This window comes from Neomonachus schauinslandi, chromosome 2 (genome assembly GCF_002201575.2).
Source record: "Neomonachus schauinslandi chromosome 2, ASM220157v2, whole genome shotgun sequence".
NCBI lineage: Eukaryota > Metazoa > Chordata > Mammalia > Carnivora > Phocidae > Neomonachus > Neomonachus schauinslandi.
Genome location: NC_058404.1, coordinates 160,570,231 through 160,591,631, shown reverse-complemented (window position 1 = coordinate 160,591,631; position 21,401 = coordinate 160,570,231). Strand labels below are relative to the sequence as shown.

Sequence of the window (21,401 nt, the reverse complement as noted above, 5' to 3'; positions counted from 1 at the left end):
AGAGTTATGTATCTTTAAAAGCAAAATGCATATTTAATGCCTTACACAGTGCATTGAGGCACTTACAAAATGCAGATGAGCCCAGATTTTCATTTTTAGGAATCAGATTTATACCTAGCTCATTCTTTATGCATTAAACATTTTCATAGTGCAACTTGCCATGTAGAGCTGAAACTGTACTCGTGTAATTTAGCCTTTTCAAAATGAGGTCTGTCATCACCAATGTTAGGGACACGTCTGGGATTAGGGTGAGGCGCCTGGAGTGTAAAATTTAAGGAGGTGCTCACTCATGGTGCCAGCCCTGTATTTGCGAGACCTTGAGGAAGGCGGTTGCCTTCTTAAATTCCACACCCTACGTGCTTCTCTTGCCTCACCCTTGTCCCGGCCCTGATCAGGGTTTTTTGTAGGTATGTTAAAAAGGCACATTGCTGGGCGCCTGGGTGGCTCAGTTGGTTAAGCGACTGCCTTCGGCTCAGGTCATGATCCTGGAGTCCCTGGATCGAGTCCCGCATCGGGCTCCCTGCTCGGCGGGGAGTCTGCTTCTCCCTCTGACCCTCCCCCCCTCATGCTCTCTGTCTCTCATTCTCTCTCTCGCAAATAAATACAATCTTAAGAAAACAAAAAGGCACATTGCTGGGGCAGATCCTCAGCATACGGGGGACAGGAATGTCCGTTCTAATTTTTTTTCTTAGTGCTTTGAATGCACATTATAAGTTTAGAGACCTTCTGAGCTTGGTTGGCCAGGCTAAGGACCGACAGGACAAAAGCTGCTATGCTAGCCTCGGGTTACAACCGGCCTGAGACAGTAGCTTAAAAATCTGCCCAGTTAACCAGCACATAGGAACAAGTAGGCCAGCCGGACTGCGCCACTTGCCAGCCCTGGCCGCTGTGTAACTGCCACCAGGTGTCACGCTGGAAGGCTTGGATCTTGAGAACTTGTATAGCCAGAGCAAAATGTAACTGATTATGTAATTTTGAGCTGTTCCAATTTTTTTAATTAAAAAATTTTTATTGGTTCATTATTAGCTAGGTACATATTCATTGTAAAAACAAAAAAATTAGAAAATAAGGCAAAAGAATAAAATAGAAACTATCCATAACCCGACTACCCAGAGATAACCATTGTTAACATTTTAAGGTACCCTTTCAGCTTTTTTTTTTTTTTCTATCGAGTTAGTTAATTCCACTCTGAAAAATCTGTCCTGTGGCATTAGGAAGGAATGTCGACGTGAGAGAATGTGTCTTAGGACCTTGATTCCCGTCTAAGTCCTGTCCAATTATCTTTGCCATCTCTGTGTGGACCCTCTCCCCTTTAATCTCGGTGTTAAAGCAAAAGTCATAAGACCAGGTAGACATGTGGCTATCTGATTGGCCCACTATGATAAAAGAGTGAAAATCGTGTCCCTACCCAGCAAAATCAACCAGCAGGTCCCTTCTTGTGATTCTAATCGAATTCCTTTGACTCTGAGGAACTTGGTTCTTTGGAGGGGACTTCATCGTTCAGACAGCTCTTACCGTGTGTCTGCCACAGGTCAGACTCTGCTCCGAGTCAGAGGTACCGCTGGTAAAATGTGATTCTGCCCTTGAGAACATAGAGTCTGATGGAGGAGGCAGACCAGGATGTTGTATGAGAGGGTCAGGTGCTCTAACATGCTTCGGGAATAGGGAGGAGAGACCGACCAACTTGGCTTTGCAGAGTTGAGGATGGCTTGGAAAAGGAGATGACACTTGAAAAGAGTCCAGGGAGACCTGCCTTATGGCGCCTGCCGTCTTCAGCAAATAGCATTCTCCTAAAGTTCTACTGTTTTTTTGTGTTCTGTCCTACTTTCCCTCCCAATCACACAGTTGCCCATGATAATTAAATGAGACTTGCCAGATGGATGCTTTCACAAGACGATGGCTCGTCTTCTTGCTCTATTTGTGAAAGCTGGCATTGGACCCAAACTCTCAAGGATGCTCCTACCTTGAGATTGCTTTGGAGTGCCGCTCTTTTGTGTGTATGAGCCAAATGGCCTGCCCATCCGCGGGACCAGGCTGACTGACAGGTGGGTGTGCCGTGCATGTGGGCTCTGCTCCCCGCCAAGCCGTTTTGCCTGCAAGGAGGTGAGGTGCTGAGAAGTTGTTCTACAGTGTTCCCTTGCTTTGAAGAAATAAGCTCCTAAGCTTCTGATCTGTTGGTCCTGCCGCCTTCTCACCACGTACGTTTTTCTTATCAGTTGCAACTTAATCGAGGTCAGATTCCCAATGCATCGGGTTAAAACACAGGCACATTAGTTATCACACTATCTTAAGCAATTTCTCGATCGCTGAAGAGACTGTTCAGAGTGGCAAATACAGTTAATTTAATTGGTAGCAGACTTGATTAACTAAGGGTAGGTACTCTGAATTGAAAATAATAGCTGAATCATTAATAAATTAATAATTAATCCGTTTCCTATCTGTGAATCCTTTTTCCTTCTTTGTGTACTCCATCTCATTTAATTGTCATAGCATTGTTATGGGATGGGTACTGTTGTTATTCCCACGTGACACCCGAGGAGACTTGATGGAGGGCAGAGGACTGATGAGCGTGGGAGCCGGTGTGCAGGTCCGCCCACCCTGCGTGTGGCTCCCAGAGTTCTGTCCTGATGCCATACTGAGGTTTTGGGGTGAGCGCATCCCCCACCCATGCCATCAGATCCTTACGGCTTAGCTTACTCATTCTCAAAGGGTTAGAATCCTTCAAATATATTTCCAATAGAACAACTGAACGTAATAGGGACACCTGGGTGACTCAGTCAGTTAAGCATCTGCCTTCGGCTCAGGTCATGATGCCAGGGTCCTGGGATCAAGCCCCTCATCGGGCTCCTTGCTCAGCAGGGAGTCTGCTTCTCCCTCTGCCTCTGCCCCTCCCCCTGTTTGTGCTTTCTCTATCAAATAAATAAATAAAATCTTAAAAAAAAGAACAACTGAACATATCAAGTTCATTTTCCTTTCACATTAGAAAATAATCTCAAGAATTTGCAGTGCTTTAGGGCACTCTTGATTGAATACCAGTTGATTATTGTCGTTACCCAGAAATGTCAAATTAGAGCATTCCTGCTGATACAACTTACTTTTTCAGTTGATTGTACGCAGGTTTAGATATATGTATGAATAAAACTCTTGGTCTGGTTTCCTGTTATAATTTTTCTGTCCATATTTTGCATTTGAAATACAAATTTGGAGTTAAAAGCCCATATTGTATTTTACTCTTATGTTTTGGCTTCTTGTAAATAGGGTGATTCACTTCTTTTATTTCCACCCACTCCCTTCTGCCCCGCCCCCCAAAAAAAGACATTCCTGTGGGGGGGGTGGAGGGAGAGCTTCTCTTTTCCTGTAAGTGCTCTTAATTTTATCCACTCAAGTCTGCGCCATAACTTGAAATTCCTATGGCAGATTCAGTAATTTGAAATTCTGATGGCAGGAATCTTAAATAGGATTTCCACCTTCACAACAGTTCGGAATCGTAAAGTTTGGATTAGAAGCAGTCTTTCACATTCCCCCTCACTGGAAACAGAAACCTGGCCAGTGGTCCTGTGAACCCTGCTTCAGTCGTCCCCGAACAGGAAGTTCTCAGGGACCCCCACATCTGCAGTGTGGACAGTCTACACTGGGGCCAGGCAGCTCTAACTGTGAAAGCCTTTCCTGGTCTGGCCCTCACCTCTGTCTCCCTGTGCCTTCCACTCACTGCTTCCAGTTCTCCCCTTTGAACGTGTTCCTTCAGGGTCCTCTTCAACCTCAAGGAAAGTTCTAAGGATTCGAAAACAGTGGAGGCGGGGAGTCTTGAGGTTTTCCAGCAGTCTGACGTATGGCCGTTTCTCTTTTCCTTCAGCAAAACCAGAAATCCTGACTCATGAAAGTCTCGTGAATGGCATGCTCCAGTGTGTGGTAGCAGGATTCCCAGAGCCCACAGTAGATTGGTATTTTTGTCCAGGAACCGAGCAGAGGTGAGAGGATTATTTGGGGTACTACCTGACACGAATGAGGGAAGGACTGCAATGTAGTTGCATGTCAGATAGGTTGTCAGATTTTTTTTTAAAGCTTTGTTTGATTATATATTTTTTCTGTGTAGCTTTTTATGGGGGCATAATTGCTGTATTTTTCGTGGTAGACATTAATTTTGTTTGCTGAAAAATGATTATTGAGTGACTTCTCTATTTTGGTGGTTATCTTTTGGATTTATCATGCAATTTCTAGCCTGCAGGTAGATAAAGCAATTTTCCAGGACAGGGTAATTAGATTTCCATCCTATACACAGGAGGCAATGTGTGTGGGAAATGTGGCTGTAGTTATCATGAAAAAAAAAATTACCTCAGAAGTTAATTGCCAAGTTACCAAAAAGTAATGATCGTGCAGTTACAACATACATACGGCATTTGTAAGCTCCGTGTTTTTAAAAGGTTTTCTCCTTGATTAGGCGCCCGGCCCCTGAGCAGAACACATCTGGCATTGTGCTTTTTCTCCCTCCCAATTTGCACTTAAGCCTTAAATTGTCCTTTCACATTACCTGAAGATGAAAATGGGGTCACCATGGCTGTTTTTATCCATCAGATGCTATTTTGTGCTCAGGCTTTAAAAGCCCAGTGTAACATCACAATTGAATAGGATAATAATAGAAATCTTATTTTTCACAGAATAGTCCTTTTTATCACAACAAGTTGGAAGAGGTTATGTAGGATTGTTGTTTTCAGCGGGGTTTTATTGGAATGTTTTCTTTGGGGAACGGTAAGAAAGACTCGAGACCCCTGGAAAAGCCCCTACCGTGGAAGCAGCCCTAGCAGTTACCGTTGTTCATACAGCAAATACTTACGGAGCACCAGCTGTATACCAGACGCTGGTCTAGTGAGCAAAATGCACCTGAGTCCCTGCTTTGTGAGTTTATATCTCATGGGTAGAGGTGAACTAAAGATGAAATGAACAGTTAAGTGCTAATGAGGAAAATAAAGCGAGGTAAGGGAATAGGAAAGTATTAGGTATATGGGGGACGTAATTTAAAATGGGATCCTCTGGGTTCAGCCCGTGATGGGCTCTGCCATCAGGAGTACAAGCCAGTGGTCCAGCCTGTCTCCATTGGTAAAACCTGGAGCTGCTGGGGTGTTGGGGACCGCCCTGTCTTCATCCTTGTAGACCTGATCTCTTTCCTCCTCCAGGCTCTTTTCTTCAGCCCTCATGTACCCTTTCACAGTTACTTTTATCAAGGGCTACTGTGTGCCAGCCATCCTTTCTTTCATTCATTTCCAGCCCTTTCAGTTACCCTCTAACGTGGGTCTTACCATCCCCATTCTCTAGCTGCAGGAACTGAGTCCTGGAGAGTTTTAAGTATCTGGTCCACAGAAAAGGTGTTTGAATCAGGAGTCAAACTCCTATCTCACTCCCTCTTTCTTCTTTGCCACCATGCCCTTCTTGCTTGTGGCACACCAGGGAAGTGCCCATCTGTCCTCACGCTCTTGGTTGTAAAAGGAAATTGCTGATAATGACCCTTTTGTTTGATTGAGTGATTGGTTTTCTTAGAGTAAATCTGGGTTGTTCTTTTCTTCCCTCTAGATGTTCCATTCCTGTTGGGCCAATGGATGTGCAGATGCAAAACTCATCTGTCTCACCGTCTGGAAAACTCGTGGTTCAGAGCTCCATTGATTACAGTGCGTTCAAGCACAACGGCACAGTCGAGTGTAGGGCTTACAACAATGTGGGCAGGAGTTCTGCCTTTTTTAACTTTGCATTTAAAGGTAACAGCAAAGGTATATTTCTTTTTAATCCAATTTTAAGGGGATGTTTAGGCTCTGCCTGCCATATCAGTCATGATTTTAAGTCCATTCCATCAATGGCCATGTCATTTCTGGTAATTTCTTCATTGTTCCATGCTGTCATCGAACTCACTACATTTCATTCTGTACTAGTTTGTTAATAACATGTATGCAGTGATTTTAACCACATACGTATGTATTTACGTGTGTGTGCACATATGTATGTATGCATGCATGTGTGTGTGTATGTGTATATAATGAATTGTGTATTTCCAGTCGTTCTCATTAAAAAGGGGGTAGAAAGAGAAAATAGGGAAGTGTATTTGCCTCGTAGCCAAATATAACCAGAATTAGGGCAATTTAAAAACTTAAATTCAATTTAAAATTTTAGTTATTGAAAATCATGTATTTTAACACATTGCCAGACACTGTATCAGAAAGTTAACGCTGCTTTTTACGAAGTTATGTCAGTGAGCTATTTCTTTAATATCTGTAAAATTTGATTCATGAGGGACTACCTCTCCTAACATAAGTTAAATGATCCTTGTGGATAAATTGATGAATTGGTATGAAGTTAGAAGACAAAGAAACTGGGCACCTACCTGCGTAGGGCTTAGTTTTTGTTTTCTCGAGTTGGCAAAGACGTGTGCCAATAAGCGGTATACTTTCAGTTTTTGAGTAATGAGGGGAAGAATCCTACATTGTTCTTTGTCACAGTTTTTTTTTCTCAGACAGGCAATGAAAAGAACACTTTAAAAATGTTTTCTTGGTTGTAGAAGAAATTCTTGCTCAGTGTAGAAAATTTGGAAAATACAGGAAAACATAAAGAAGAAACTATAAACCATCCATAAATTTAGGAAACTTCTTAAAGTTGTCCAAGGCAGGAATTTAGTTGAAGTAGGAAGTTCATTCATATGTCGCTTTTTATGGACAAAACAGCATAAAATTATTCTTGTGCTACAGAAGTCTCTTCTTCCTCAGTAGTCTAGTTTAAAGTTGTTAATTCAAAGGATTCCTTTGAATAACCAGAGTAAGGTAATATTAGCAAGGCAAGGAGCTGATGAGATGCCCTTGGCTTTGAATCCTGCTTGGGCTGTAAGATGGGGGATGGGTGAGTTTGGGGTTAGGTGGTTGTGGTGAAGATCCATCCCTGCTGATAGCTTATGATTCCACATTCTCCTTTCATTTTAGAACAAATCCATCCCCACACCCTGTTCACACCTTTGCTGATTGGTTTTGTGATCGCGGCTGGTATGATGTGCATTATCGTGATGATTCTTACCTACAAATATTTACAGGTAATCATTCATTCGTTCTCAACCCTAAGGGCTGTAATGATTGAAACATTAATCATTAAAAGATGATGTATATCTCTCCCTCTCTCCCCTGACCAGAAACCCATGTATGAAGTACAGTGGAAGGTTGTTGAGGAGATAAATGGAAACAATTATGTTTACATAGACCCAACACAACTTCCTTATGATCATAAATGGGAGTTTCCCAGAAACAGGCTGAGTTTTGGTCAGTATGAAAACGGGCTTTCCATGTAACCTTTTTGCGTACACATATTAACAATGACTTTAGGGAATCCCATTAGCGTCCTTTGTTCTGTTCCACCTCAGACAATAAGTATTTTCTGTGACATTTCACCACCTTTGGTAGATTTCGCATAAAGCACATTATAGAGAAACGTCTCTAGACAGACTTGGCCTTAATTCTTTAACAATTCCTTAATTGTTGACTTTGAAATTACCCAGGTGGTTTGTCGGTCCCACCGCCATCACTTACTGTCTTCTCTTCCTTTCTGCAGGGAAAACTCTGGGGGCCGGTGCCTTCGGGAAAGTCGTTGAGGCTACTGCATATGGCCTCATTAAGTCAGATGCGGCCATGACTGTGGCCGTTAAGATGCTCAAACGTAAGTTTCTGCAGGCTCCTGCATGCCCTCAACATTGACTTGCCAAATTGGCTCTTCGCTAAGATGAAACATTTTTCTAATTTTAGCAAGTGCCCATTTAACCGAACGAGAGGCCCTGATGTCTGAGCTCAAAGTCTTGAGTTACCTCGGTAATCACATGAATATTGTGAATCTTCTTGGAGCGTGCACCGTTGGAGGTAAAGCCATGACCAAATTAACTTTTATTATCTTTCAAATTTATCAAAAGAGGGGAGATTTTAATACATTTTCGACAATGCTTGATTATATCCTCTTGCCAGATTTTTACGGGTTGTTAACCTCTTGCTAGATTTCACACCCCTGCCCCAAAAAGCTGTTGTTCTTAAGAATGTGTATGTCAGTTTTATCATCATGGGGTGGGACAGCCCAGGACATACCCTAGTTACTGTCATGGACGTTGAATTGACACTGACCTCATGAGTATCTTGAGAACGTCCCCTCTCATCCAGAAAGCTTTTCTTTTATCTTGCAAGCTTGATGTTTTGCCGGATTATAGTCAGTCACTAAAGGGTTACTATTCATTTGCATACCGTAATTAAAGATAGACTTTGAAGCCTACCAGTTCTCAAATACACACCATATGAGGCAAACACTTCACTTCTGTAAAAAAACTAAATAACCAGTTTAAAGCAGTTCTGAAGTAGAGCCTTCCATCAAAGATGTCTGTGATGTTTCCAGAAAGCATTTTGGTCTAAAGGAACAAAGATGTGTAACACGAGCTCTTCCTCAAGATGTACAGGGATTCACGGTCAAGTTGACAGCTTAGAGAATTTCTTAAAACAGCCTCCATACACGTGGCTTTCACATCATGACTTGTTCATGAAAGTTTCTGCCCAAGTCAGTTCGTTGCCTGTGAACTTCAGAGCGGTAGCATGAGGCGTATTCACCGTACGGAGAAACCCTGGCGACCAGTTGCACTCAGGAGGCGGGTGATGCCCTGCCACTCAGGTGTTCACCCGCTCTCTGGGCTCATCTCAGCTGGCCGTTCTGTGCCATTGGTTTTCCTATTATGCCGCACTTTGTGCCCTTCGTCATTTCCATAATAACATTGAGAGGGCGTGAAGCCCCACTACAAACAGAAGTGACTCAAAGGATTCATGCAGGAAATTTGATATGAGTATAACGTCGAAAGCAGTAACTCTTGTGTGTGAGACGGGCAGTCGTGCGGGGCCCCGGGCTCAGACGTCACTTAGAATGAACGTCAGGTGCAAGGGGGCTTACTTGGCGACTTGTACTCTACAAAATGCTGGCTTTTAGTTGGCTTAGCAATGAACCAGAATGAAAATGGTCATGATCACCCCTGACAGGTGTATTTATGGCAGTATTGTTTATATAGCTCACCTCTTTTTAACCTTCTCTTATATGCCTGTAGGGCCCACCCTGGTCATTACTGAATACTGCTGCTATGGTGATCTTTTGAATTTTTTGCGAAGAAAACGTGATTCATTTATTTGCTCGAAGCAGGAAGATCACGCCGAAGTGGCACTTTATAAGAACCTTCTGCATTCAAAGGAGTCTTCCTGGTAAGACTGATTTACATAAATAGCTGTTGACAGGCAGTTCGTGGGGTCATAAGGGTTTGCAATCAAGGCTGATTCTTTAAACAAATGAACAGAGGTACTTTGAGGCGCCAAATCAGAATTATTAAATCATTTAGATGTCATCAACAATTTAGAAAGTTTGAATAGTGTTTGTAAAGATTTGAGTAGTGTTAAACTTAGATTTTTATTGATTTTTTTTTTTAATGCATCTTTAGTTTTTTTTCAAAGCGTTAGTTCTGTTCAGTGGAATGAATTCTATACCTGTTTCTCTTATCATGGCTCTATTCTTGTGTGTCATTTCATTTATTCTGTTGGGCTTGGTACTATATGCATCTCTACAGCAAGACGCTGCTTATAGAGAAAATGCTAAAGCCTGTCAAGTTGTAAATTTCTTGAAAACCTTTAACAGAATGACAAAAGAGCTCTGAACTTTATCTCTGCACGTAGGTTTCTCACCATCTACCTCTGAATTATTCCTGTATACCTTGCCCCCCCCTTTTTTTTTAAACTCATCACGCTATTAAAAGGCACAACGACTCTAGCACATTTTTTAAAATTCTGTACCTTATTTTCATCGCTTTCGTCTTTAATACCATTCTGAATTTGAATGGTGTATAAAGAGCTTCAGATTCCTTTAAGAACAGTTAGTGTGGCTTATAGCCAGAAGCATTCTTCTCTGCCATGCCTGGCCTGTTCTTTCCGAAGGTTGAGATCTACCATTGATGAAGATTTCCTAGATTCACCCAGCCCAACAGAAATCATATTCATCATGCCCAGTCCCTTATCCTTTATATTTCTGAAGTTGTGTGCTGGATTTCTCCTCTCCTTCTTATTCATTCTGTCCCCTACATTTTGAGATGGCAGGACTTTGTTTCTTAAACTTAGCTCCAGGCCCTCAGGAAGACCTCAGCAACTATTACTGATGGGCAGTTACCTCTTAAAGCCCTTTTTTGTACCCCTGGCTAAAGTTTTAAACCCCAGGTGAAGCCTTTTTATCTTACTTTTTTCTAGTCCTGTAGATGTGGGTGGTGTCAAGTGGTAGTAAAATACAGAACAAACCACCTTTTGTTAGTTTCTCCAGAGCATATGCTCTTTGTATGAGTAAATGAGCCACTTTGCCTTATTTCTAAAACCTTGGCCCCATATCTCTTTCTCAACTTTCTGAAATAATGTCCCAAATTGTTCAATCCGATGTGGTGTTCTTTGTGCTTTGGGATCCCATATGGGACTGGAACCACCAGCATACTCCGAAGAAGATTGTTGTCATAGTGTTTCTATGCTAATCAGAAGCAGGAAGTACTAGAAATCTTGAAGACTTTCCAGCCAAATGTTGCAGATTCAAGAGGTCCAGATGGTTCAGAAAATCATCCAAATTATTGGTGTTTATCTGAACTAAACTTGGTTTTTTCAAACCTTCTTCCATCAGTCGCTATATGTTAACGATCCCTGCCTTCCCCCATCACACATCTCAGAAGCTCTTGTTCTTTGTGTCTTTCTTGTGTCTTTCATCTTGTCTCTTGGGGCTAATTTAGAGAGTTTGAGGGAATGGGGGATAATGTTTTTGGCTCTCTGTTTCCCATTAAATCCCTGGTGTCAAGAAATGGGAAATTTCTAACCTGAGTCCCATCTATGATTGAACACAAAAAAGATGGTCTCATTCCTGGGCATTGGACCCTAATGTTGAATATTAAAAAACGCCTATCTTATGAACAAGATTTTCTTCATTCAAACTTGGCAATACTTTCTTTGAACAAAATCAGCCTCTTGTGTAAAAAAGGCAGTGGGGAGATAGAGCCTGCCCCATGGGTACTCCCCTGTTTCCCATTTTATTCAGTCCTGATTTGATGGATGGATATTTCATCTCTCACAGCAATGATAGTACTAATGAATACATGGACATGAAACCCGGAGTTTCTTATGTTGTGCCAACCAAGGCAGACAAAAGGAGATCTGCGAGAATAGGTGGGTACCTATGCAACTATAAAAACAACTTCATTTACAGAGGATTTCTCATACCACTGTGAAATATACTAGTGTTCCCCAGAGTGACTGTTACTTCTTTCCAGTAGGGACCAATGGCAATGCCCACTGGTCAATGGCAGTTAAGGGTTCCAAGTGGGTATCAGAGCATTTGTTTATTGTATAGGAGCATCTCACTGCATAGATGAAAAATGTATGTGTATCAGATACGTATTTTGCATATTAAAAAATAGGAGATTTTCTTATTTATCCACCATCCTTCTCCCCAGAAGCCCCAGATGGTGAATATTAGCTTTGTGCTGGGGCATTTACCTTTCCTCAGTGCTGGGCAGGTGACTTGCCTGCATAGTCACATCAGTTCCTTCCCTACCAACCTTTGGTATCCTTGTCACTGTCTTCTTTTTCCGCACGTTGAGGTTTAATTGCTAAGAAAGTCCTTCTCCTAACAGGCTCATACATAGAAAGAGATGTGACTCCCGCCATCATGGAAGATGACGAGTTGGCTCTGGACCTGGAGGACTTGCTGAGCTTTTCTTACCAGGTGGCCAAGGGCATGGCATTCCTCGCCTCAAAGAATGTGAGTGGGTGTGGTTCTCAGAGCAGAATGCCCCAACCCCCAACCCCAACCCCAATGGAGCATTTTAGAGCCCTAGTTAGAATACACAGTCTCATTTGGAAGTGTGGTAACCCAAAACAGAGGAAATTGAGTTTCTTCATGTTGCAACTGCTGTCTCTTTGGAATTCCTATTCTCATTTATAAGCTTTAAAGTGCAAGCCTGTCTAAATGAGCTTTCTATGAATATTTTTTTTTTATGCAGTGAATTCATTTAAAAATTTTGGCTTTCAGGGTACAGGAGCTGCTCTTAGAAAATAGAGAATGATTTCATCAGCAAAAGGAGGGGGTGCCTCATGCAGTTGCAGTGCTCGGTGAAGCATGTATTTGGGTTTTGTTGGAAGTTAGACCTCAAGTTATTGTACGGGTTCATGAAGTATGGAGGAATAAGGAATCAGAGAGAATAATAAGCATTTGGGAAAAAAGATAGGGATGGGAAGAGAATGATGGAACCAAAGCAAGGAGCATAGTCTCTGGAAGGGTGAGAGGAAGTCCCTAGCATACGGGACTAGCAGACTAGCAGGAGGTAACAGACCCTACCCTTAAGTGTCATTGGTGACATTTCCAAACAATTACCAAACCGAGAGAGTATGGTATAGGATGGCTGAAATAAAGAGCCTCTTCCCTGTGTCCTTGGGAGACATCAAATTGGAGTTGCAAAGACATTCTAAAAACTCTATAAAAGGACATTCAAAGAGAAGCATGCAGAATGAGTGTTCGGTTTAAAAGATACGATATGACTATTTATAATGTATTTTCCTATGAATGAAAGCAGTCCTAAGGAGGGAAAAAAATTTATTCGAGTTGGTTTGGAAAATGATTATCGTAATTAAGGTCCTAACGATGTGAAACACAAATTTTGAACATCATTCAAAGCATAATTTAGATCTTTATTTTTGGTGCACCAAATAGTTTCAAAGCAAAGCCAAGGTACTGGATTTGTGTGACAGAGCGGCACTCTAGTGTTGAACGTAGTTTTCATTCTTGAAGAGTTTAAAATAAATGTAAATGGTTTTCTTTTCTCTCCCACTCTCCTAATAGTGTATTCACAGAGACTTGGCTGCTAGAAATATCCTCCTTACTCATGGTCGAATCACAAAGATTTGTGATTTTGGTCTAGCCAGAGACATCAAGAATGATTCTAATTATGTGGTCAAAGGAAATGTGAGTACCCACTCTCTGCTTGACAGTCCAGTGAAGGATTTTAGTTTCAAGTTTTCCTAACAATTGCTTCTTATGAGTTTCCTAATGCAAATCCTACCTTTGAGATAGCATGCATTTTAGCAGTCAAATTAAGGGTACTTCAGCAAAATTTGCATGGTATGCTGAACATTACTACAACTAACATTCCGATAATAGAATTCCTAATTCTAATTGTGTAATTATGGGGCATGTGAAAGAAACAGAAATAGCCTTAATTTTCATTATAGCCTGAGAATAGCAATGAACTCTATTTTGTTCAAGTGAAACAAATGTGGGCCTGAAGGTCACAGCAGGGGAATTTTATTTGGAGATTGACATGCCATGTGAAAAAGATTAAAATCTAAGCTAATGTTCAGAATTCGGTACGTAGAATGTTGGATCTTACGATCAATGGAGAGCATATGAAATAGGTTCATAAGTAATAATTGGGTTAGAGAACATAGTGATTTTATTTCAGAGTGCTTTATTTCCTTGCCAGTTCTCACTGTATCGTCAGAACAACCCCCTGCCATGTCTTCACATTTTCAGAGTTGGAGAAACTAAAGCTTAGTATATTTTATGTATTTTAGTAATAAACATCACTCATTCAGAGATGACGCAGGTCGGTAAAGGCTGAAACCAGAGCCCATGATCTCCGAAGCAGAATCCCATTACTATGGGAAGCCATATAGTCCTGTGTATATCCTCTTGCCCAGGCCCATTTCCCCAGGCTTGATTTATTGCTGGAGGTGGCTATTTATGTGCCTTATGATAATGTAATATTTTCTCTTTCACCATGGCATCTCTGTGGGAAGGCTGTACTTGACTTGGTTTTGTAGAAATGTTGCTGGCTTTCCTTCCTGATCAAACCATGTATTTCTCTCTTTTTTTTTTTGAAAATTATTTGTTCATTTATTTATTTGAGAGAGAGAGCAGGGGCAATGGGGAGGGACAGAGGGAGAGGGAGAAGCAGACTCCCCGCTGAGCAGGGAGCCCGATGCGGGGGCTTGATCCCAGGACCCTGGGATCATGACCTGAGCAGAAGGCAGACACTTAACGGGCTGAGCCACCCAGGCGTCCCCTCAAAGCATGTATTTCTAATAAATCTCTTCTAAGACTAGATTTCATCATTATGAGGGTTAATAGAACCAAGTTCTTTCTATCCCGGTGCATGCACTATTGGAAGAAAGAACGAGGGGTGATTCCTTATCGAGGCCTTTGAATATTGACAGAAGGGCATGAGGAGGAAGACAGCAGGTTCTGCACCCAGTCTTGCCGAGTTCGAATCTGGTCCCATCATTTGGTGGAGGTACAATATTTGGCAAGAATTACCCAATGCCTCTCAACCTTGCTTTCTTTCCTCCTCTTGGGAATGATCCTATCACCTGCCTCATAAAGTTGTGTGGATTAAATGAGTTCATCTGTGTGACGTGCTTAGGACAGTGCCAGCCACATTGCGGCTAATACAGCACTTGTTCTTACTGTTATAGATGTCTTGATTTGGAATATAAATAATCATGACAGTGGTTATGCTGCAGCTTCTTAATAGCTTGTTACTGGTTAGGGACCTTAGTTGGAATGAACAAGGATGGGTTAGCTCCCACCAGGCTTCTAGATTGGGGGCTCCAGCTCAGGCCCATTGAGCTAACCAATGACAGATCTCTCTTCACCAGGCTCACACAACATGTTACCGCCCCAAATTTACTCGTCATGTGACATCTCCCTGTGTCAGCTTCTCAGAAAGTTCTTCCACTCCACATGGGTTCTTAGTCATTTTTCTGCCGTGGCCCCTTCCAATGTCTGGTGAGGCCAGTTGGAGCCCTTGTCAGAATGTTGTCTTAAATGCATAAAATAAAATCTATAGGATTACCAAGAAATGCAGTTCAATTGGAATATAGTTCTCACATTATTAAAAAGTCAGTATTTGATGTTGATACCCCTGCTTTTTTGTTACACACAGTAACCTATTCTAGCCGTGGGTCTAAAAACTGCTGTAATTTCGAAGTGATGGTGATGTAAACACTAATAACGGTGAAGGTGTCTGTCACAAAGTCACAGGAACTGCTAAGATTGCTGGGCTTTATTGCCTTTATTCACAATTTAAGGAAATGCTAAACTTTACTTAGAAGTTGGTGAAAACAAGAATGTCATGTTTTTCCCTTCCAAGTTCACAGGCCCCTGAATCCAGGACACATGTAGTAGAGCTCAGATTAGAAGCCCCTGTTGGAGCTTTAGCATAAATTCTGGGAGGAGATACTAGAAGGCTGGCTTGCTTGCTTGCTTTTTTTCTGCTGGCTAAAGTAACTTTAACACTAGAAAAAAAATTGTCTTCCCAGTTCTCAATCCTAAATGGATTAAGAGAAGGATTGATCTAGTTTTTAATGGTAGACTAAGATCCAGGAATCCAGAATGTCTGTAAAAGGAATAGTCACAGCAAGTTTAACTTGATTTTAGCAGAAAGGGTTCAGGATGTGAAGTTCAGCTGTTGAATTTAAAGCCCGGTCTGCTGCTCGCCACCTTGGAATCGTCATGGTCACCATAAGCCGCTACTGTCCATTGGGTGCTTGCTTAGGCAAGGCAGCTGTTCAGAGATTAGTGAGTCAGCAGTACTGTGCTAAGCACTTCTGCCCACATGATCTCATTTAACCCACAAAACAGCTCATGAAATTTGAAACATTATTTTTGCTTTACGGAAGAACATATTGAGGCTTAATTACAGATACTTAAGTGACATTTCCAATGTATTTGTAAAAGATAGTTTGGGTGTGATTATGACAGAAAACCCCAAAGAAAAGTAAAGGAAGTATAGTAACAGTAGGCCAGGGCTGGTGTAGAGCACCAGGATCAGATCCTTCTACTCTTCCATTTGCTCACTGCTGCTGGGGTAGCCCTCGTTCTTGGCTCGAAATGGCCTCTAGATAGCCAGATACCACAGTCAGAAGGCAGGATGGAGGAGGGACGAGAAGAAAAGATCAAAGGGCGCCTGCCAGCCATGTTTTTAACAAGGCTTTCCTACAGCTACAATATTATACTTATTACTTAGTGGCCAAACCTGAGTCACATGGCGACGCTAAGCTACAAAGGAGCTGGGAAATGTAGTTTTTATTGTGGGAGGCCGTGTTTCTCTTGTTGGGGAAAACGTATTCGGTGGTAACTAACAAATCTCTGTGTTACTCAAGGCCAGTGATGGAGCTAGATTAGACCCCATGTGTCTGTCCCTGACATCTGTGCTCTTAACCACCACGCTGTATTGACTCAATGTCGCCATCTTTTTTTTTTTTTTTTAAGATTTTATTTATTTATGTGAGAGAGAAATAGAGAACATGGGGGGCAGCAGAGGGAGAAGCAGACTCCCCACCAAGCAGGGAGCCCCATGCAGGGCTCGATCCCAGGACCTCGAGATCATGACCTAAGCCGAAGGCAGACGCTTAACCGCCTGAGCCACCTAGGCGCCCCTCAGTGTCCCCATCTTGAAAATGGGGATAGTACCGTGTGAACCACCTATTTCAGAGGTAGGGAGAGTCATCTGAGTCATAGGGTAAAAGGCCTTTGTGAGATGGCAGTCACCTTCTCACCCTCACCCCCACAGCGGGAGCGATACCTGTAGGAATGTTTTCTATTCAAATTTTTTTTTTTTGAGCTTCTTAATTAACATCGCCGAATATGTTGTGCTTGTGTTACAGGCTCGGCTGCCTGTGAAGTGGATGGCACCTGAAAGCATTTTCAACTGTGTGTACACATTTGAAAGTGATGTCTGGTCCTATGGGATTTTTCTGTGGGAGCTGTTCTCTTTAGGTAAAACGCCTTGCAAAGGCACCTTGGTTAGACTCTGAGCATCTTCTTTAAGGTTTTATCAGTGTCCTGCTTATTAACACTGATTTGCGAACCGTTTGTGCCTCAGGAAGCAGCCCCTACCCCGGGATGCCAGTTGATTCTAAGTTCTACAAGATGATCAAGGAAGGGTTCCGAATGCTCAGCCCTGAGCATGCACCTGCCGAAATGTAAGGGCCGAGATGTTTTCCTTCAGATCATGCTTCCCCTTTTATTTTCCTTTTCAAAGACAGAAACCCAGGTGTGGGGGGGTTTCACTAGTACAGTCTGAAATATCAACGTCTCCTGTTCCTTTTTATGACATCCCGGTCAGATGCCATTTTTGTAGCTTATTTTCATAATCTTTTGTCACCAAATGCGCAGAAAGTTTCAGCAGCCTTTCATAGGCACGGTGTTTTATTTCATGCCCGTGCCTTTCCGTATGCCCAGTTGCACGGCCCTGGAATGATTTTTGAGATGGTCACATGAAGTACACTCTGAGAAGCCAGGACAAGGGCATTGAGGGGTGATTGGAAATGGCCCTTGCTTTGCAGGTATGACATCATGAAGACTTGCTGGGATGCTGATCCCCTAAAAAGGCCAACGTTCAAGCAGATCGTGCAGCTCATTGAGAAGCAGATTTCAGATAGCACCAATCATGTGAGTACACTCCAGCCCCCTCTCTCGGACCAGGTGCTTCCTTCTCAGGCTCTGGGGGCCCTGGGACCCTCCTTTCTGTCCTTGCCTTAGGCAGCTTGGTCTTTGGGTAGGCAGGAAAAGCAATGGAAACAGGTTCTTTCTGCCCGACCCCGGTTCTGCCGTAAAGACGTCAGATGAGGAGGAAAAAGAGTGGAGGGCTTTGCACGCCAAGTGTGGAGGCAGAAGCTTCCATACGGATTTGCTGTGTTTCCTCCCCCACCCCAGATGCTGGTCATGGGATCGGCGTGTTCTCGGTCTCATGTGTCTGGCCCATTCAGCCTCTGGATGGCTGGGGTAATGTGGACTAGAATAAAAGCATAGAAGAGACAACTTGTTACGGCAGGGAAATAAACCTTCTGCTCAAACAGGCATAGCCAGAAAATGGCATCTAGCTGTCATGCCCACAAGCCATATAGAATGAAGAGCTTTTTGAGGTTGGGAGATCCCTGCCAGTGATTCGAGGAGGTGGGGGGTGCTGGGGATTCAAAACTCAAATCCATTATTTCTTCTGCTCTTAAGGAAGAATTGGTGATCCTTTAACTCAGATTTTTTTTTTTTTTAAAGCTGCTTTTTTGATGGATTGTGTGCTTGGAACTATCGTTTCTCAGAGTATATCACTGATATTTTTGAGTTAAAGCTTGCTCTTCTGGGTGTCAGACCATGTTTCAGATTAAACAGCATTTCCCACCCATGTGTTTAATTCTCAGTGGAAGACCCCTGGAAGGGCCACCGATTTCCCAGCAAATGACATCAGCCATTGGGTTATAGTTGTCCATAGCAGTTGATACATGCTTTTAATAGTTTATTTAGATAGTACTTGATCCCAGATATATCTCAGCAGAAAAGCACTCTCCCCCCCCCCCCATCACTTCTTATGTATCAGAGTTTGGGGGAAATGAGGGATAAAACAAAGCTTATGTTTTCTTTTGTCCATACGATGGGGTTTTGGCCGTGAAAGTCTTGCCAATCTCCTCCCTTTCGAAGAGGCTTTGTAAGTTGCTTGTGATCCCGAAGCTGCAAACACGCGCCCATGCTCTGTCTCTGTGTTCATTGCGGGGACCGGCGTATTAACCGCGGACTTGTTTTCCTCAGATTTATTCCAACCTAGCGAACTGCAGCCCCCACCAGGAGCGTCCTGTGGTGGACCATTCTGTGCGGATCAACTCTGTGGGCAGCAGTGCGTCTTCTACCCAGCCTCTGCTGGTTCACGAAGATGTCTGAAGCAGGAGGCGTGCCGGGGGGGGGGGGGGTCCTCCCCCAACAGGAACGATCCCTGTTCTTTTGGTTTCTATACTGGTTGTTTTGTTCTCCTTCAGCTTGCATCCTATTCCAGAGTAGTGGACACGCCGCTGTAATCCTGTCTTGATGCGCACACTTTAGTGACCAGTGATTTTTGTCACCAGCCACCATCCTGTTGTAAGAGTTCAAACTGCATCTTCTACTCCCCAGAGCCAGGCAGCCCTCATTAATGAAAAAAAAATAATAATACAGACTTGGGAGCAAGGGAGGGTGGGATGGCCTGGACACCCCAAGCCCTTTCCAAGGCTTCTCTGATTTCTGTTTGAAAAGCATCGCTGATAGTTTATTTGAATAAATGACAGTAGTCGCCTTCGGGCCTCCTAACCATCCGTAATGATACGATGATGCCGCAAGATTAGAAGCTGAAACCTGATCTCTTGATGTGGAACATGGAATGTTATTAGAACAAAGGGCAGAAGTCTGAATATCTGGGCTTAAGAAACCTACTATTTCATGCTGGAAATGAGACATAGGCCATGGAAAAATGCTCCCCGAGCATGAATAAAGACACGCTGCTGTGCATGAGCCTTTGTGCTACTGACCGGGTTTGTAAATAGTGTTTGCTGTTAGGACGCTGAATTGGAGAGAAGGCCTCCCCAGCCAGCATTTGTATATACTCATCTATACATCATACATGTTCATATATTTGAGGGGGGAAAACCCACATGGTGTCGTTTCTGGATATGACCCTGGCTCAAGTCTGCTGTGTGTAGAAATAGATGAAGAGCCAGACAAGTTTGAAGGAAACAGTGTTTTTTGTTTTGTTTTTAAAGAAGAAAACCGTAATTGCCAAGCACAATCTTAACAAAAATCTCCTTTTGTAGCCTATGAACTTGCTCCCCAGATTCTCCAGAACAAGCCTACCAGCTTCAGAATGGCATTGTGCTCAATGGATTTGATGCCATTGGAAAAAGTGACTGATTCACTTCATGACTCCCGCGGGAGGGACAAAACAGTGCTGTTTTAGTTTGGATTCTTTGGTAGCCAGAAATTAAATTTAGATTCAGCCTCCTCTGCAGGCATGTCCTGGACGCCGGGCCAGTACCTATATGAGTGTGTGTGTGTGTGTGTGCGTGTGCGTGTGTGTGTGCGTGCGTGTGCTTATAGACAAATATTTGGGGGGTATTCATGCCTTGATCCCAAGAGGGCCCTTCAGTGCTCAAGAAGTAGTTTGGCCTTCATCATCAGTACTGCTCTTGTTTCTCTTCACCTAGCTGTCTAGAGGAACTTGCCAGAAGCTTACATAGCATCCCCATAGGAAGCAGAGTACTTAAATATTTATTTGCAATCCACCTACACCTCAAGCACTCTGTTGTTTATACTCAACATACTACACCCACTCCTTAGACCTAAGGCTACTCTCCTGCTAAAGCATATTTAAATTTTACCCTTTAGGCTGTAGCCTGGATATTATTCTTAAGAGTTCACTTTTTTTTTTCCCCCCAACTCACTGCCTAACTGTCAAGAGGTCCATGTGTGTGCCACAAGGTTCGTGTGTTGTCTGGCGAGATTCAGGTATGCTGCCTTCATGGTTCCCCCTCCTGGGTCCCTTAGACTACATTTAGAGAACTGTGGTCATTTATCTGGAAGTAAGCATTTGCACTGGAGTTCTATACTCTCGCACCTTTCCAAAGGTAACAGGTTTTGGGGTTTTGTTGTCACGTGAGAGATCGTCGCTGTTTGCCATCCTTTGTCGGAATATTTCCTTTGTGTTTCTATTGCCTTTGATTATAGTCAGAAAAGTGGTTGTTAATTATAGTTGTCTAGGTACTTCAGGGGCACTTCACTGAGAGTTTGTCTTGGATATTCTTGAAAGTTTATATTTTTATAATTTTTTTTTTTACATTGGATGTTTCTTTTCAGTGGCTTAATGTTTGAAATTATTTTATGGCTTTTTTTGTAAATATTGAAATGTAGCAATAATGTCTTTTGAATATTCCCAGGCCCATGAGTCCTTGAAAATATTTTTTATATATACAGTAACTTTATGTGTAAATATGTAAGCGGTGCAAGTTTAAAGGATTTTGGTGTTCCATGTGTTTTTTCCTGTAATGTTGTCCAACTGTTGACAGTTCTGAAGAATTCTAATAAAAATGTACATATATATATCAAGTGGAATTTTTTGATTATTTCTTCAAGCTTTAGTGAAACTCAACTTCGAAGTGTTAAAGTGCATTCACTCTGACATTAGAAAGTTTGCTCCTGGTATGCCTAAGATAGAAGCAAGACCATCAGATCATTAGGATTTATATACTTGGAGATTCAACAGATACTCATTAAGAATTTAATGTGTGCTGTATTTCCTCATTTTATTTTTACAACCCAAGGTCTCCATTTAAACTGAAAAAGAAATATAGGAAACATTTTGAGAAGACTACACATTGCTGTCATTATTACTAGGTTGATTTGTGTGAAATGACCGTTTTTGTGGGCAAAATGATAGCTAAATAGCCATTTCATGTGGTTTAGTCTAATATAACTGGCATGTTTCCTCCTAAAAGAGATTGTCTAAAAATGAACATGAACTGTAAAGTAATCCACGGGGTTGACATGAGGAC

The 21,401-nt window shown here is 42.4% G+C and overlaps 1 protein-coding gene across 6 annotated transcripts in view; it reads left to right on the top strand.

Moving 5' to 3' along the window:
- KIT (KIT proto-oncogene, receptor tyrosine kinase) overlaps positions 1-19,899 on the top strand; it is an 81,346-nt gene extending 61,447 nt beyond the window's left edge. For 2 of the 6 annotated variants that reach the window (XM_021701643.1, XM_021701644.1), the window contains exons 8-21: positions 3,854-3,968; positions 5,566-5,759; positions 6,957-7,063; positions 7,160-7,286; positions 7,576-7,680; positions 7,767-7,877; positions 9,092-9,242; positions 11,131-11,222; positions 11,690-11,817; positions 12,895-13,017; positions 16,719-16,830; positions 16,937-17,036; positions 17,400-17,505; positions 18,637-19,899. In XM_021701643.1, the coding sequence (XP_021557318.1) occupies positions 3,854-3,968; positions 5,566-5,759; positions 6,957-7,063; positions 7,160-7,286; positions 7,576-7,680; positions 7,767-7,877; positions 9,092-9,242; positions 11,131-11,222; positions 11,690-11,817; positions 12,895-13,017; positions 16,719-16,830; positions 16,937-17,036; positions 17,400-17,505; positions 18,637-18,765 (1,700 nt within the window). In that variant the 3' untranslated portion in view covers positions 18,766-19,899. The remainder of the gene's footprint in view (positions 1-3,853; positions 3,969-5,565; positions 5,760-6,956; positions 7,064-7,159; positions 7,287-7,575; positions 7,681-7,766; positions 7,878-9,091; positions 9,243-11,130; positions 11,223-11,689; positions 11,818-12,894; positions 13,018-16,718; positions 16,831-16,936; positions 17,037-17,399; positions 17,506-18,636) is intronic. The other 4 variants (XM_021701646.1, XM_021701645.1, XM_021701648.1 and 1 more) reach the window with 2 other exon arrangements.
- The last annotated feature ends 1,502 nt before the right edge of the window (positions 19,900-21,401 follow it).